The sequence below is a fragment of the Pogoniulus pusillus genome, chromosome 30, assembly GCF_015220805.1.
Source record: "Pogoniulus pusillus isolate bPogPus1 chromosome 30, bPogPus1.pri, whole genome shotgun sequence".
NCBI lineage: Eukaryota > Metazoa > Chordata > Aves > Piciformes > Lybiidae > Pogoniulus > Pogoniulus pusillus.
The window spans coordinates 13,918,380-13,936,060 of NC_087293.1; the positions used below are offsets into that span (position 1 = coordinate 13,918,380).

Below are 17,681 nucleotides of genomic sequence, written 5' to 3' on the forward strand. Positions count from 1 at the left end.
TACAGAATGGCTGGAAGGGAACTCCAAAGGGCTGAAGGTGTTCAGGAAAAGGCTGGATGAGGCACCTGGTGCAATGGTCTAGTTGATTGGATAGGGCTGGGTGATAGGTTGGGCTGGATGATCTTGGAGGTCTCTTCCAACCTGGTTGATTCTATGATCTGGCCCAACCCCCTCTACAGTCAGCAAGGATTTTCTCAACTAGATCAGGTTGCCCAGAGCCCTGTTGAGCCTCATCTTGAACATCTCCAGAGATAGGGCCCCAACCACCTCCCTGAGCAACCTGTTAGTCTGCATGTATTGGTATAGATTCCCAGGTAAGGACAGACAAGGTCACAACTAAAACTCCAAATATAACACATTTCTTGCCATAAAATCTTAGGGTAGGAGCTGCCATTTCAATCATAACATTTAAAAGGTTTTGTATTAATTTCAGCTACACAGCCACCAGCAGGAAAAGAAGTAGGAGAAAGTGCTCTTTGGCTATAGTCAAACTGTTGTTGCAGGCATAAAGAATGCATTAGTAGAGGCTGGGCTTTCTGCATGCAGAGTGACTTTTAGAGATCTGCCTTCAGGAAACTTGAACCATTTTAAAGAGCCATCCAGTTTCTAATTTTAAACATAAAAAGCAGCCAGTTGAGTACTGTTAAACTACCAGCAGTTTGACATTTAGTTTTATTTAACTAGCAGAGCAGTTCAATAATGCACAGGAGACAATGTCTTCAAGCTGTGGGAAACGCAACACAGAGGATTAGCATGCCCTCTGTGCAAGTGAAGGCTTGACTGGCTCATGGAATGGCATGGAGACTTCCCCTCTGAGCTCACAGCTCAAATCTATGGAGTAGCAGACATCACAGGCTGAGAATGACAACTTGTCATTTTGACACAGGCACCTACACTTAGATAACTGCCACTGCAGTTTCCAGGTTCTGTCATCTTTCCTACCACATTTTTACACAACAAGTCTTTTCAGGCAGTCTCGTTGAAGCAAGGTGCTTATTTTTAAGTGCTGTTTTTTTGTTGTGATGTTTAAGAACAGGAGTCTTTCCAGTACATTTGTGTGGTCTTGGGAGGCTGAGTCGGTCTACAGAGGTGGCTTCAGGCAACCTGCTTTTATGGATTAATAAATACAAGCTTTGGTAATCTCTTTTGCTGTGTAACTGTCCTTATATCTTGCTACAATTTACTAGTTATAAAGACTTCTGCTTTCTTGGTTCTCATTCAAATGGGGATTATTTCACATTACTTTTGGACCCCATTTCCAGATGTGATTGGAATAAAGCAATCAAAAAGACCCTCCCTCAGATTTGAGGGTCATTTCAAAGGGGCTGTGCTTCCTGGGTTTGCTCAGTTTTAGTAAGAATAGAAATGAAACCATAACCCTTAGCTCAAAGCTTGGGATATTTGAATGCTCAAGGACAAAGGTGTTGTATTTTCTACCATACTGTATTCCACTCATTGAATCTGACATTGGGAAGTACTTAGTCAAGTCAGAGCTACATTTTGTCCAGATGGGCAACCTGCACTGGAAAGAAGATGTATTGATCCACAGAGGAAGAGGAATGATCATTATCTAGAGATTTCCCACATGGTTCTGCATTTTATGCTGTACAAAGATAAGCAAATTCCTCCTTACATTTTAATGCTGTGTTTAGGTAAAATGTCTGAGACCTGACAAGTGACTCCCTAAAGCAACTGGGCACAACTCAGCAGGAGAGAAGAGCTGCTATGACTTTTCCACCTGGGATCAGCAACTGATAGTTTGGAAAGATGAGTAGTTTAAGCAAGCTATGTGTTCTGTCATCATCCTCTCTTATATCATCATGAGGACTCAAGAAAATATTAGACAATATTACTGAGAGCCATGAGGTCATAATTATAAGGTTTGTCTTTGGCTTAATTATGCTTTGAATGTGTAAAGTAGAATAGTAAAGCTTTATGAATGCAGCTAAGTCTGTTCTAGTAATGACTCTTCAAACATTCTGGAGATAATTTTAACATTCATACTTCTGTGCTATGTCATTGTGATCATTAAAAACCTCCCTCACAGTTTGTTCCATTACACTCTTTCATACAAACAAGCTGCAAGATCACAGGCACTGCCTCCTGTGAATATGTATCAATTAATGCCCAATTAAGACAACTTCTGGGTGTTCCTTACAATCAGGAAGAGGAAAAGCAGCAAAACCCAAATCCACAAAGGCCATTTGTATTCACTGACTCCCTGTATTAGCATGCTGCTTTGCCTGCCTGCCTGATTTAATTGAAATTAAAAGTTGCTCTCCTGGAGAAGAAAATTCAAGTTTGCTTCTTTCTTCCTTGTAGTTTCCATTCTGTTTAAATCTAAACAAGGCTCCTTTTCCCTAGTCTGAAATTGTCACTAAGTAGTATTGCTGACACATCCTTTGGTCCAAACCAGCAGTGCAGTCACTCTCCCTTGAAATTGTCTTTTCCTGCAACTTTCATAGAATCACAGAATCATTAGGGTTGGAAAAGATCATAAGGATCATCCAGTTCCAAACCTCCTGCCATGGGCAGGGACACTCCACCCTAGACCAGGCTGGCCACAGCCTCATCCAGCCTGGCCTTAAACACCTTCTGTGATGGGGCCTCAACCACCTCCCTGGGCAACCCACTCCAGGGTCTCACCATTCTCATGGTGAAGAACTTCTTCCTCACATCCAGTCTGAACCTATCCACCTCCAGCTTTGCTCCATGGTATTACACCACTGGACAGGTAAATGTCACCTAAGCATTTTTTCAGACAACAGAAACAAGTATTAAAGTGATCATTGCCTACACAAGAGCAAAAAGGACATTTTTCCTGAGTGTACTAAAGTAGCTTTACCCAATCCCTGACCATGCCAAAATAAAAAGTATCAATATATCATTTACTGCTCAGTAAATGCAAGAAGTAAACAGACATTAATCTTGTGCTACTGCACATTCTTCCCTCTCTTCATCTTGCCTCCATTTCAGTTGAGTATTTCCACCCAGGCATATGAGAGCAAGTGAAGCTTTTTCAGAGTTTTGGCTGTGAATTAAATCTGTGGGACTAGAAGATGATGGCAGAATTGGAGATGCTTTAACAGGTAGGGTTTTTTTAACTTATTAGCACTTCAGACTGTGCTTGGGATATTATAGTGGAGTTGGGGTCTTTCACATTGGCAAGAAAAAGAATTCTGTGAGCCAGATTAGATATTTAAGAACAATTGCACAGCATCAGTGTCCTCTACAGGTATGGTGCAGATACAGCTGATCAGGATGTAACAGACAATTCTGTTGATAATGTATGTAAAGGAATATAATCTTACTTGTCTCTTCAGCTTCCACAGGTGGGAAGGAATGAAAGACTACAATCTGTGGTTTTAATCACTCAGAGAAAAAAACAATGATATCAAAACATATTAGGATCAGATCTATTCAAATAATTAAAAAAAAATCTACATTTAATATAATTTTTCAGATTAAATTCCCATTAAAAATTCAGTGGGAGGCAAATCTGCATTTATTATAATGTGGTGCAGGAAACAGAAAGGTCTTCAGTTAAAAGCAAGCTAGACTAAACACTTCATCAGCTAAAGGAAACAGCTGCACTTACCCAGAGCATTGGGCTGGATCTATTAAGTCTTTTCCTGCAGCTTTAAAAATAAACTCCCCAAATGAGAGAAACAGAAGCATCACTGAGGTGTAGAAGTAAGGCATTTACTTACTAGAGACACCCAAGTTCCAATTGTAGCTGTTTCAATGATTAACCTTACACCCTCAATTTGGCTTTCATAATGTGCTGATGACAGTAATAATATTTATCCAGCTAATATATAGCTGTGCTGCAGAGAGGAGTAAGGCAATGCTTGCATCTACTTGAGCATGGGGCACTGTAAGAGTTAATAAAAAGAACAACCCTTAAAACATAAAGGTACTAGGAATAAATGGAATTATAAGAAAAATATGCCCCATATGTAAAAAAGAAAGAAGATTTGATTCTTACTTTCAGTAACAAAGACAACCATCATTCACCTCCTGACACCCATCCCAATCCACAAGCTCTATGCTTATGCAGTGAGTCGAGTTCAGATGCGTTGCCTAGTTCCCAATTTGCGATTTACTGGAGAGAGCAGCAGAGAGGTGAAGTGATTTGCACAAAGGTACATAAAAGTTAGCTGCTCAGCCAACAGTTAGGATCAATACCTTGACACTTCATTTATGCAAACCATAAATTGTAATGAAATGAGTTGTCCAGCTTCCTCCATCCAAACAGCTACAAATCAAGTTGCTGAGCTCCTGCAAGATCAATCCTTTTAGTACCAATGCTGGTAGCAATTTTCATCCTACAGAACACTGCAAGTATTTTTCATCCTACACCTCTGCTAACAAAGAATGGAAAGCAACCAAAAGCAAACTCTAAGCACCTGCAGTTCATAATTAAGAAATAAACTGATCTATGGCAGGTTATCACCAAAAGAACTTTAACTTGACCTCAAGATGATGATCCCACTGAAATTTATGAAGGAACAATGAATGCAGGCTGTCAAACACAACTAACAGTGTATTTATGGCAAAACTAAGCCATGCTTTACTCAAACAACTTGCCCAACTTCCAAAGTACACAGCATTTACTATTTTGTTTAGAGTTTATTACTATTTTTGACAACGTTTTTCAAGTGAAAAAGAATAATAATAATAATCATTAGGAGCAAAGAAAGACAAAAAGGAAGAATGTGAAATGTTATCACAGGTAACTAATATAAAATGTGGGAATCGATCTGATGGAAAAATGTGGGAATATTAAAACCACTCTCTAAGTGTGAAATGTAAAGTTCAGATTCCTCTACACCACTACATGCAAAGAAGTGACTTTTCTCTCACTTCCTGGAGTTCTATGCAGTTACAACCTCAGCCTGACAATACAGGAGCCTAATTTGCCTTCAATATATGATGCTAATACAGTATCAGTTGTCTTCTGACTGCCAGATTTTCTCAGATTTAGTCTGACTATTTTTAGATGTCTGTCTTTACTTCAATGATTTTTATTGAGCAAACACTCCAGTTCTGGGCTCCTCAATTCAAGAGAGATGTTGAGAGACAGGAAGGTGTTCAGAGAAGGGTGATGAAGCTGGTGAGGGTCCTGGAGCACAGCCCTGTGAAGCGAGGCTGAGGGAGCTGGGGGTGTGCAGCCTGCAGCAGAGGACGCTCAGGGCAGAGCCCATTGCTGTCTGCAGCTACCTGAAGGGAGGCTGTAGCCAGGTGGGGTTGGGCTCTTCTCCCATGCAACCAGCAAAGAACAAGGAGACACAGTCTCAAGCTGTGCCAGCGGAGGTCTAGGCTGACTGTTAGGAGGAAGTTCTTGCCAGAAGAGTAACTGGCATTGGAATGGGCTGCCCAGGGAGGTGGTGGAGTCGCCGTCCCTGGAGGTGGTTCAAGCAAAGCCTGGCTGGGGCACATAGTGCCGTGGTCTGGTTGACTGGCTAGGGCTGAGTGCTACATTGGCCTGGATGAGCTTGGAGGTCTCTTCCAACCTGGTTGATTCTATGAAAGACAGAGCCTAAGAACCTTATAAGCACTTGTATAATCTGCACCCTGGTGGGGCTAGCAGTGGTAATTTGCCAGTTTTATTTGCAGCAGGTTGTAACTACACCTTGTTGGATGTAAATCATCTTTTTATACTACTGCTTGCTTTTCAGTTGCAAATGAATTTTATTTCTTAGTTTAATTCACATCAAGAAAGCTAGAAGGCTTCAAGAAAATTTAGAAAACCCTCGAGTCACCTACTGCAAGGCTTTATCATGCAGTTTAGCAACTGTTTAAGCTAATCCTGAGCAAATCAAGTGAACGATCTCTGAAGGCAAGTTTAGAGTGCAATCAGAATGTGTGATTGCAACAGAAAAGCACACTGAAGCCTCACTCCTGTCAACTGAAGCACCACCTGCAGCAACAACAGCGAAACATGGGTGACAACACAGCCTGAGTATATTTAAGAGCAGAAGTGCCTAAACAGGAGAGCACTCTTTGCTAAAGCATATTCCCAACACGCAAAACCCAGGCCTCCCTGGTTTTTGTTTTGTTAAAATGAGCCTGTAAGAAATGCCCTGCTGAGACAGAAGTTTATCATGGTTTTAGTGGCAATAGAGGACACTTTGATGGAAAAGCATGCACAGCCAGCTATTTCCTGTGGTCAGGCCCATAAAATGATGGTTCCTGTAGGCTAAATGTATATAGGATCCCAATACAACATCTCACTACAGATAAGGGGCACAAAAGTCTATTCCATCTATGTCAGCGTCTTCCCAAGCCTCAAGATGTATACTCCAAATGAATCCATATTTTCACTATGATTTTCTAGCACAGTGGCTGCCATGTCTCCTAACATGGCTCATTTTTTGGCTATTTTATTACCAAACTTTGGGCCAGCACTGTCATGCAAAAGACTGCAGAGAAATAAAAGTCATCTTTATAAAGAACACTAAATACAGTATTGCTATAGACAGAGCTATCAAACAATCACTCCTCATATAGCATTGACAACATTTAGAGTACACATAAAGCCTGTCAAAGAACTGTAAACTGCCTTTTCTAAGCTGATAGTGCAGTTGATTATTTTGCCTATAATCCACCTGCTGCCACTGCAGAATCAGAGTTCTTCAGTGGCCCACTTCTGTGCTCTTGATCTCCTCACCTTGACCGAGCCAAAGTGTCACTCAGAGTCCTCAGCTCCTTTCCTGTTTCTCTAAATGAGACTCTCTTCACTGCTTCTGGTGGACCAGACTGAAAGGGATCAAATGGAAAAGAAATATTACAGTATTAATTAAGAGCCTCTTAGCACAGAGAAGGTTTGTGCAGTCTCAGGGTTTAGTCTGAACCACTACATATTTTTTGAGGTCATCTAGAACAGCACTCTGTCATTTTACATGCATGTAAATAAGGCTTACTGCTGTGCATGCCTGTGTGTATCTGTGCCCCCACACTCAAAGGAAGATCTCCTTCATCTTCAGTGTGCAATACTGACCTATGCACTCTAATAAAAATATGACTTTTTTGAAACAAAAGTTAATTTGGAATGTATTAACCATTTTTGGGCTAAACTGTAACATAGTTTAAAGGTCAGTCTCGTAGAACTGACATGTAGAACAACTAGCACAGATCAACTGAATTTCCAGACCACTGTTTTTACCACATTGCAGCTCACCAGTGATTTTCCCCAGTACCTTCAGCTGGATGTTTACTAGATAAACACTATGAAACATTTATCAGTCAGAAAAGAGCTGGTTCCTTACACACAGTAAGGATTTAAACCTTAAATTCAGGGAACAGATACCTATATGAATAATTAAAACATGAGGGTTGTTTGTTGCCTTCTTTAATCCCATCTTGAATCATGGCTTGACCAGCACTCTCACCTCTGGGTTGGAGAAGTATTTGTTAGCAGTAACCTCAGCCACTTCTTCATGTGGATTTTCCTGTATTTCTTTTTTCACTGGTTCCTAAAATGTTAAGAAACAACAGAAACATGTTTGAAATACTGTATACTGAAATAGCCACACTGTAACAGCTCATCATTGTCAAAATTAAGTAGTACAAATGAATTTTTCTCCAAAGATACAAACTGAAGCAAAAATAATGGCAGTCATTCATACAAAAACTTCAAATGTCTTTTAATATTTTTGGTGCATGAATAGATTTTCATATGAAGTATCTGCTGGCAAGCCACTGTGCAAAATGCAAACATGCTTTCTGAATTGCTGTGCTTCAATGCTTAGAACCTCTAACTTTGCTCTTGGAAGACTGTTATATAAGCTACTGTGTCTAGCATAAAAAGAAAATCCAATTTCCAAAATCAGGGATAGGAAATTACTTACCTGTAATTGCTCTTGCCTGAAGATACACACTGTGATAGACTACTGTGCTCAGGTCTGTGCTTTCACCCCCAAGGAAGGCACAGACTGACACAAAGCCCTTAAGTCAGACACAAGCACGCTTTAGAACTCTTTCAGCCCTCAGTTTGTTCAACTCGAAGGAAGACATTATTCTCTCTGATTAAAAACACTGTATAGGCAGATTAATAAAAGACTTTAGATGACTCTGTACGGTGCTCAGGCTAAAAGGATGTGAAAACAGCAACTCCTTTCTGCACTAGTTTTAGATCAAAGAGCTCATTTATCAATCCCAAGTAAAGCAAAACCAAGCTGGAGGCCCTAGCAAGTCACACCTTTGCAGTTAGGGTAGAGCTGAGGTGCAGTAGGCTACACAGCAGACTCAGAGATGAGAATTAAATCCTTGCTATGCTGTGTGGCTTATGCACAACAGAGCAAAGCCTGGAAAGAGTTAACTAAAAACAAACAAACAAGCCAACCAGATCATTCTGCTTATGGGAATCTGGCTTGAGAGGGCACAAAATTATCCCCAAATGTATGTCTCTAACATTCCAGGAGAGCAGAGGCTTGAAGTGTAAGGAACAGTGTCTTCACTCACTGGAGAGCTGCTGTAATGACTGAGACAGGCCACAGACAAACAGAAAATGACATGGAGGTGGGTAGCAAATCCAAACCCAGAAATGGTACTAAGAGCAAAGTAGCTGAAATGGAAAGAAGAATTTCTGCAGCCAGACTGCAAGGATGAACTAATGAAATGTCAAAGAGAAGTCTGAAGGCTACACTATTTGGTGCAATTGGGGTGTACAGGACCAAGACTGGCCAGCAGAGATGTGGCAAAATGACAGTGCTCAGGAGCACAAGTCTGTCAGAGCTACCAGTGATCCTGAGAGCAGCTCCTCAGTCACTGAGAAAGCCTCACTCACCCACCAAATACAAAAGGAATCATTTTGCAGCTTGAGTGGGCACCTATCAGAATGCTCATCAGAGATTACTGGGTATGAGTGCACGTTCAGCAGAGAGAGTCTGATACACCAAACTGTAGAGAAAATAGAAATTAAAATATTTGTCATCATATAAATTTCTTCATCAATACTTGGCAAAGCTAGAAGAAATGTGATTTGAACTTGGAACAGAAGCATCTTACAATCCAGGAACAGCAGACCTCCCAATCAGCTTTGCTCCTGGCACTACACAACAGCCAGGTACTGTTGCTTTTACAGCTGGTGGTACCTTCAATGGGATGATTAAATTCAATCGAGTGTCTCAGAGGAAGAGTGGTGGAATGTAGCCTGAAGGTTTCAATGGCTTTAAAGTATCAGTACAGTGGCTGCTGGTGCAGGGTTTGGAGCCATTTAGCCGTGTTAATTTCAAGTGTCTAATTCCACAGAGCACTGAAAGAGAGGTTTCTCAGGTGTAACATTTCCCAGCATCCTACCTATCAGCTCAAGAGGAAAGGAAAAAAGAGCTATGAACCTACCTAACCTTGGCAGAGCTGCCCAGGGAAGGGAGGTATCACACACAGCACACCCTCCACTCGGGCACCGATAACACGATTCAATCAGCCTTATCACAGAAAGCAGAAGGGAATAGCTTCCTTTTCTACATTATCTTGCATTACAATGTCATGTATTGAAAAAGGTGCAGTCTGAGCTTAAAACTCTAGCAGTACATAATTGCAGAACAGCAGAACTCTCTCTTTTTAATTTGCAGTGCAGATATAAAAACCTGAGAGGAAACAACACTGGTGATATGCCTAATTTGTTAAACTCCACAATATACTATCATTAGAACAATCTCTAGAGTTTGAGTGTTGCTTGTGCTCTTTTTTTTTCCCTCCAGTGTTTCCAGCTTATGAAGACTTTCATCATAGTTCAGTTAATTTGCTTTAAGGCATCAAAGGCCTGCTTCAGTGATCATTTCCTGCTCTTATTATAGTGAAGTAACAAAATCTCATACAACTCCATATGCAATTTTGTTTTTTTAAAGCAAACAAAAAATAATCACAAAAGAATACATGAAACATCAGCTCGAAGCACGAGGACATGACCCAAAAGTCTTCCATGGAAATGGTTACAGTCATTCTCGGTGAGCTCATCTCCAGCAGCTGTAGGTGAACTACAGCAGTACTGCAGTAGGTGGAGCTCGTTGCCATCTCTTTGTCCCTAGCTCTGCTCGTGTGGACCTGCAGGGGACCACTCTCAGGGTTGCCACAGGTGGCTGATGGCACACGGGAAGCTCTGGCATTCCTGCTGACTGCCTCAGACAGTTCTTTGCGTGTCGCCCTGCTCCTTCGAAAGAAAACTGAAGGCTGTTAACATGTTTTTTGGATGACCAAGCTCTTTTGAATAGCCTGTTTCAGTTGAGAACCACCACCTGCTGACTCTAGAATCATAGAATCAACCGGGTTGGAAGAGACCTCCAAGCTCATCCAGTCCAACCTATCACCCAGCCCTAGCCAGTCAACTAGACCATATACAAGCAGATAGTTACAGTATATACAGAAATATACAAGATAAAAGGTAATACAGACACACAGCAGCCCTCCCAAGAGGGGCTCCCAACCACCCTTCCACCTTCTCACCCAGCCTCCTCTTAAACACCTTCAGGCACAGAGACTCCACCACCTCCCTGGGCAGCCCATTCCAATGCCAATCACTCTCTCTGTGAAGAACTTCCTCCTAACATCCAGCCTAGACCTACCCTGGCACAACTTGAGACTGTGTCCCCTCGTTCTATTGCTGGTTGCCTGGGAGAAGAGGCCACCCCCCACCTGGCTACAATGTCCCTTCAGGTAGTTGTAGACAGTAATAAGATCACCCCTGAGCCTCCTCTTCTCCAGGCTAAACACCCCCAGCTCCCTCAGCCTCTCCTCATAGGATTTGTGTTTCAGGCCCCTCACCAGCTTTGCTGCCCTTCTCTGGACATGCTCCAGCACCTCAACATCTCTCTAGAATTGTGGGGCCCAGAACTGGACACAGCACTCAAGGTGTGGCCTGACCAGTGCTGAGTACAGGGGCAGAATAACCTCCCTTGTCCTACTGGCCACACTGTTCCTGATGCAGGCCAGGATGCCATTGGCTCTCTTGGTCACCTGGGCACACTGCTGGCTCATCTTCAGCTACTATCTATCAGTACCCCCAGGTCCCTTTCCTCCTGGCTGCTCTCCAGCCACTCAGTCCCCAGCCTATAGCGCTGCTTGGGGTCGTTGTGGCCAAAGTGCAGAACCCTGCACTTGGCCTCGTTCACCCTAGCAATTCCCAAATAGTTCCACTTGTAAATAGTTCTGGAGATCAAACGCTGTTCAGCTTTGTCAAATCCTTCCTTATGCTAAATGCTGTCTCCATTTCACACACCTGTCACCTTTGCAGAGGCCATTCCAGCTCTCTTCTCCAGATCTGTTTTGTGGAATAGCCTGACTTGGTGGCGCATATGGCAGCTACAGCTAGGGAACTGAGGGACAATAAGCTTGCTCTTAGGCTGTATATTCTCTTTTTTATTGTTTGTTTTACTTCAGAAGCTGGTGAGAGAACCCATTTCATTTGCAGTTCATGAAGTTTTGTCATTATGGTTAACACATTTCATAGACATGTTATTGTCAAACCCAGCAGACTGACACACCTCTTGCACTCTTCTTCCTTCTCATACATCACTTGAATAGGAGCATTTGATTACATTTGCAAACTGAAAATGTGTTTAGGTGGAAATAAAGCAGCACAGCCTCCTCACAAGACAACATTTAGTCATCCAGGACTGATCTGGTGAAATAGAATTTTTCATTTTCCAGACCTGTCTCAAAAGCTTTAGTGAAGCACCAGAGTAGTGACTGCTGCTGTTCTGCAGGTGGGATTCTAAATGTTGAATTTCACAGGCAGTACTCTAGCCAAGTAGTCCAGAGGGTTTCTTTTCCTATTTCTTCTTTCACTGCTGCTGCTCAAATGCTGACCCTTTCTGCCCTTTCACTAGAATGGGAGAACATGGAGCAGGCATCAGGCCCAAAAGAGAATTTTCAATTCAATGCAACAGGCAAAGGACTTCATTAGGAATATATTGCAGAAAATTAAAAATAAGGTTATTTTAGTGCTTCAGCTTGAAAAAACCCCACATCTAAATCTCCAGATATAAATACATCTCAGTATCAAAGACACCTGATTTGTTAAGCTTGTGCTGGACCATATCAATAATGCAAAGCACTTTGCAGTTGAGAATCTCTGTTGCCAAGGGGAGCACTTGATAAGAGCTGTTGCAGCAGCTTCCATTCCTGGTCTCTGCTCAGAAATGCTCCCGATATCAACAGACAGGGGCACTCATCTCACTGTTTCACCACGGGTAGTTTTAATGAATGAGGGAGTTCCAGTCCTGTTAGGTCTCCATCTGCACTCCAGTGAACACATTACTGTCAATATAGACATATCAGGGAAATGGAAGGAGACAGCTGAAAAGAGAGAGAAAGGTTGTCTGCTAGTGAAAGCATGAGAATGAGATTTGGAATAAGTAGATTCAATTTCACCTCTGTCAGAAATTTCCTCTGACATCCTAAATAAAACATTTAACACCTTATCCCAGCTAGCAGAAGCCTTTTCCTCCTTGACTACAATGAATTTTAGTACCTCATTGTGTCCCTGCTCCCCATGTCTGAAATGGGAAAAAAAATTAACACTCCTCTTCCATAAACTTCCATGAAGTATTCAGATATTATAGTGATGGAAAAGCTGTGTGAGGAGAACCTGGTGTTTTCATAACAAAACCAGCTTGAATAGCTTGGTGTTGTTTATTTCAATGATTTTTCCCCCCTGTTTCTCATATTCCTTGGGAAGTGATCTTTATTTTCTTGTCTCCAATGACTATTTACTTAATTCTAATTAGTTTGCTAAGATTTGTAAAATAACTGGATCCAATTAATCTGGGTTGTAATACCACTGCTGTCAGTGCATTTACCCTAGGGTTATTTTTAACCTCTTAAAGCAGCTGCATTATTTGAGCTGCCATCCTTACAGCCTCCGTAGATTTTGCTCATTCAGATGATTTGGAAAACGTTGAAATGTGTCAATGCAAATAGGCCAGCAAAAAATGTTATTACTTCTGAGACACAGAATGGTCTGGGCTGTAAGGGACCTCCTAAAGTCACCTAGCCCAACGTCCCCTGCATTCAGCAGGGACATCCTCAACTAGGCCAGGTTGCCCTGAGCCCCATCAAGCCTCATTTTAAATATCTCTCTATACAGCTTATATTCCTGCTGGGCAACATGCCAGTAACTCAGGTACATGCAACACTCACAAAGTCCTTTATTCACATTCTTGGCTGCATCCTGGCAATGATACCACTACTTAGCTAATGCTTCCAAGGTATTTTTCTTTACTGAAATCAGAACTACGAATGTTCTTGCCAAATCTCTTTCAGAAGAAATGTCTCAAAGACATTTTAGGTCACCAAACCCCCCATTCTACAAGAAATGAATGTAATCTGAGTTCAACTGAAAGAAGTAAATCCTTTTGCACCACAGTGTTCTCTTCCTTTGTGCACTTAGTAGAGTTTAAAACAGATTATAGAAGTGCTGGAAGGAATCCTTGAGCTAGAAACAAGACTCAGAAAGCAGAAACAGCTATAAACACCCCCCAAATTTAGTTTCTTACTTCTGCTTTCTTTCTCATTGAAATGCTATGCTAAAACCATGAAAGTTCATGAACCAAGGCTGGAGCACCTAATAAAATTATCAGATCAATATCTGCTACAGCACAGAGTCTCTATTCAATCCCAAAGCTGCAAACAAAAGAAGAACACGGATCCTGGTTTATTTCACAGCAAGAACAAAGTTAATTTGAAAAGGAGCTGGAGTGGGGAGGGAGGGGTGCAGACACAGCTGGAGAGCAGAGTTACCAGCCTCAGGAAATTCAAGGAAATGCAATTGAGAACAAATTATCTCTTTAATTACTTTTGACCAAATCAATAAACCCCATGGGATAAAACCCATGATGGCTGCCACCTGGTAGAGGGCAAAACACCAAAGTTGAAAATTACCACAACACTGAAACACAGTGGTAAGAACAACCCAAACACTTCTCTTACCAAAAACAAACCAACCCACCCCACACACAAACCAACCAACCCACCCACAAACCACCAAAAAAACCCAACCCAAACCAAAATGAAAAGGTGAAAGAGATTAGTTTCAACAAACAAGCAGATCATGCAGAAGTTACTGGCTGGGTTTGGCTACTGCTCACTGTTTTCAGCTGTGAAGATGTAACTCTTCACTATGTTGTTTGAATTTTGAGTTGTCTTGTTATTGGTCAGAGATCAGAGAAAAACCAAACCAAACCACCAAACCCCAAGACCTCTTGTTTCCTTCTGATCTTCCAAGGTTACTCCCATGCTGGCTTTTATTTACTAAAAAGCAGTTTAGGAATGATATAAGTTTAAGGTACAGCACTTATTCTTGTTAGTGTGTTATTAAAGCAGAGCAAGATCTTACCTCTCCTTTGGCTTCATTCCCAGATATGAGTAGTAAATACTCACATCTGGAGGCTGACTCTAAGTGTGATGGATGGGCCAGTCTTCTGGCTAGGCAGAGATGGAGGGACTACAGAGGCTACAACATCATGCAGTAGCAGGGAAGATTCCAAAGCCTTTCTATCTATAATGCTCACATGGCTCCCATTACAACAGTAGTTCAGCAGTTTACCACCTTTAAGACATTAATCCTCCCAACATTCTTGTCAGGTAGAAGTGTGGTATTATCCTCTTTGGATATATGAAGAATGAAGATAGGACAAGATAAGTGACTTGTCCCTGGTCACACACAGCGTATAGAGGAAGTGCAGGAAAGTGAAAACAGGTCTGTGAAGCCAAAAGCTTACATCTTAGTCTGGAAGTCCCAGATCTCCTCCCACAGCCTGACTGAATCTTACAGCATTTGTCACTGAAGAATGTTAAAGGAGAGAAATTTCTGAACCTCCTCCTTTCTCCTCAACCACATTTCAGTTTAACATTCCACAACAGTTCTTCACGCAGATGCAGAGCACTGAAGTTAAAGTGGATTTCAGATGTGCTGTTGACACATTGCCCTCTGCCTTTTTCTCTGTCTTATCGCCAAGTCCTCATGGACCTTGAGATCTTCAGTTTCAAACAGTTCATTTAAAAGCCTTGGCATTTCTTTGTGAGCAGGACAATCTGTTTATTTTACGGGCTGAGTAAAAGAAATTTCACTCTTACATGACCTTATCTTGGATTTGTTCTTGGAGGGAAGCAGAGTGCCCATTTCCCATCTCCACAATTCTGTACCCAGATTCATAGCAAATATGCTGAGATGAGTGGCTCAACTGACCCGTTGGAGAACTCTTCCCAGGGTGTCTGACAGTAATTATCTGCTTTATCCTGCTCCACAGCAGAGCTGATTCAGCTCGAGATGAAATTCTATTGTCTAGTAGAAACTAGCACCAGGGAACAGTACCAAGACAGCTTAGAAAAAAAAAAAAATCAGTGCTTAGCTGCAGGTTATTGTTTTGCTTCTTTCTCACGGGCCCTTACAGTCAGGAGTTACTTCAGCTGGAAATGGCAAAGGACTGCAAAATGCTAAACCAGTTGAGAAGCCAAAGTACACACCTGAGTAATAGTCTTCACACTACCTTATGCTGTCTGAATAGCTTAAAGGTTTCACAGAAGTACAATTAGAACTAGCAAAAATAGAGGCCTTAAAAACAAATAGAGAAAGGTAAAGAAATGAGGCAGTTTAGGAAGATGGCAACATCTCACTGCTTTTTAAAGTGTCTTTGAGATGCACTCCTTCTCTAGCAGTAACTAATTCTTTCTATCCTGTCCTGCCCAGCTTATATCTTAAATTCACATGCAGACAAAGCCCCTCACACAGGGCAGTGCCATTCCAGTTCTGCCAACACTGATTTTGTGTAACCTCTGCACAGAGAGACAGAAGAGACAGGATGGTGATGAATGATCACTCTGGCAACCATAGTGCCTTTGATCTCTAAACCCACAGTCACCTTAGCTAGAATTTCACTATTACTGAAAATCTGATATTACAACCCAATTTCTTCCCCCAGGAATATATGTCTTATAGTTTTTGAGTAGGTCTCAACAAAGTGCAGACATGTCTAAAAAGTTATTTACTTTTTCAGTGGAATGGAGCTGACTTCTACTAAAAGTACCATCACTGGCTCAGAAGGAAAGAAATCAGAGAGATGAGCTGCTTCCTATTTCACTGTCAGACCCACAATGGAAAAAAATGTCAAGTGACAACATAAAGCAGACAATGCATTGAGATATGCTCTGTAGCCTGAGGTAAACGAGTCTGGCTTTGGAGGGTTTTTTTCCTTGTAAGTTGCTGTAGCCCACTTAGCAAGTAAGTGGTTTTGGGGCCAATACCATTATCATCACTGCGTCCATTTCCACCCAAAATGCATTCTCTGAGAGGTCCTGAGAGCAAACATGCACCACTCCTCCTGGTCTTGTTGAGAAATTGAAAAGCTCATTCTGCAAAGACTGTTAAGAGAGCATTTTTCCTAAGTTTTAAAAGCATTTTAAACCCCAACACAGAACACCACATTAAAAAACACAATGTAACAGGCTTCCTGGCACCATTTCTTCAAACAGCAGCTGGCCAAGTATGGCAGACTTGCAGGAAAGACCTGGCTGTATTTTCTGAAGGATGCTGCCTCAAACAAACTAGATCTCAGAACTCCATTGATCTTAAGAAAGGGTAATCTTTTTACTTGGTATATAGAGACAGGAAAACCATTGGTAGAATGACCATCCAATTATGGTTAAACTCACCTCTGGAAGGAACTGGGAATGCATAAGCAACTCCAGTTTTGCCTTGTGAATAGAATGCACAGTGGATCAGTCAACTCCCAAGCTCTGAGACAGTTACTTTCCTAATTTCTGTTAGAAAACTTCTTTCATGCAAGAAACCAGAGGTCAAAATTATGAACTTTATGGGGGTGATTTTGCTTTACTGATGTCTCAGAACACCTGATCGCTTACGTTAGTGAGATTTACTGGAATTCATTGCAGTAAAACAAACCCAACCAAAATAGTAACTACAAAACACACAAACAAACAAAGGAGAAAGGGCTTAGAGAATGTTTCTGGTGGTCAGAGTCAAGTTACCTTTATGTCTGCTCAATATGTATTTCTGGAATGTCTCAACCTGATGAGGTGTACTTTTTCCCCTCAAAGTCTGAAATCCATCTGATACAGCAATATGCTGCTAGAAGCCTCATAGTGGACTAAGATGCAATATCTAGCAGGTAGACCCAGAAGCAGTACACATTCTGCATATAAGGCCAAGGTGATATTTAGAAACAGTTCTTAAAGATCATGGGCATGATCAATGGAGGCTAGGAAATACTATGGAAAACCACATGTTGATTTGATTAAGTGTTTTGATTTCCAGAGCTCCTTTATAGTGGTTACTCACAGGCAGCATCTTCAACACTTCAAATTTTATATCAAAACAAATATTTGACTGTAAGGTACTAAAAGGGGCACAAAATGCACTCATCATTTTCATGATTAAAATTGATTACTCTTAGATGATGGTAGAACAAGTGTGGGGGAACTCATGAACTAGACCTGTGATCAGCAGAGGTCTAAATCACTACAAGAGATTGCCATTACAGATTGCAAGACCCTACTTGCTTACAAGGAATATGATGTAATGCATTTCCCCATGATTCACAGCTGTGAATAACTGGAATTGCCATGGTGATTTTTGCTTGCATTTTAATACTCACAGGACACCAAAAATCTGCCAATAATCTTACTTTCCATCCTAGGGTTTACTTGGCAAAGTAAAAAGA

General features: G+C 41.5%; 1 protein-coding gene across 3 annotated transcripts in view; it reads right to left on the reverse strand.

Annotated features, from left to right (window-relative positions):
- Positions 1-17,681, reverse strand: part of CCDC60 (coiled-coil domain containing 60) — a 63,207-nt gene that overhangs the window by 29,552 nt on the left and 15,974 nt on the right. For all 3 annotated transcript variants that reach the window (XM_064168220.1, XM_064168221.1, XM_064168222.1), the window contains exons 2-3: positions 7,395-7,478; positions 6,674-6,762 (exon numbers count right to left, since the gene is read on the reverse strand). In XM_064168220.1, coding sequence (XP_064024290.1) covers positions 6,674-6,762; positions 7,395-7,478 — 173 coding nt within the window. The remainder of the gene's footprint in view (positions 1-6,673; positions 6,763-7,394; positions 7,479-17,681) is intronic.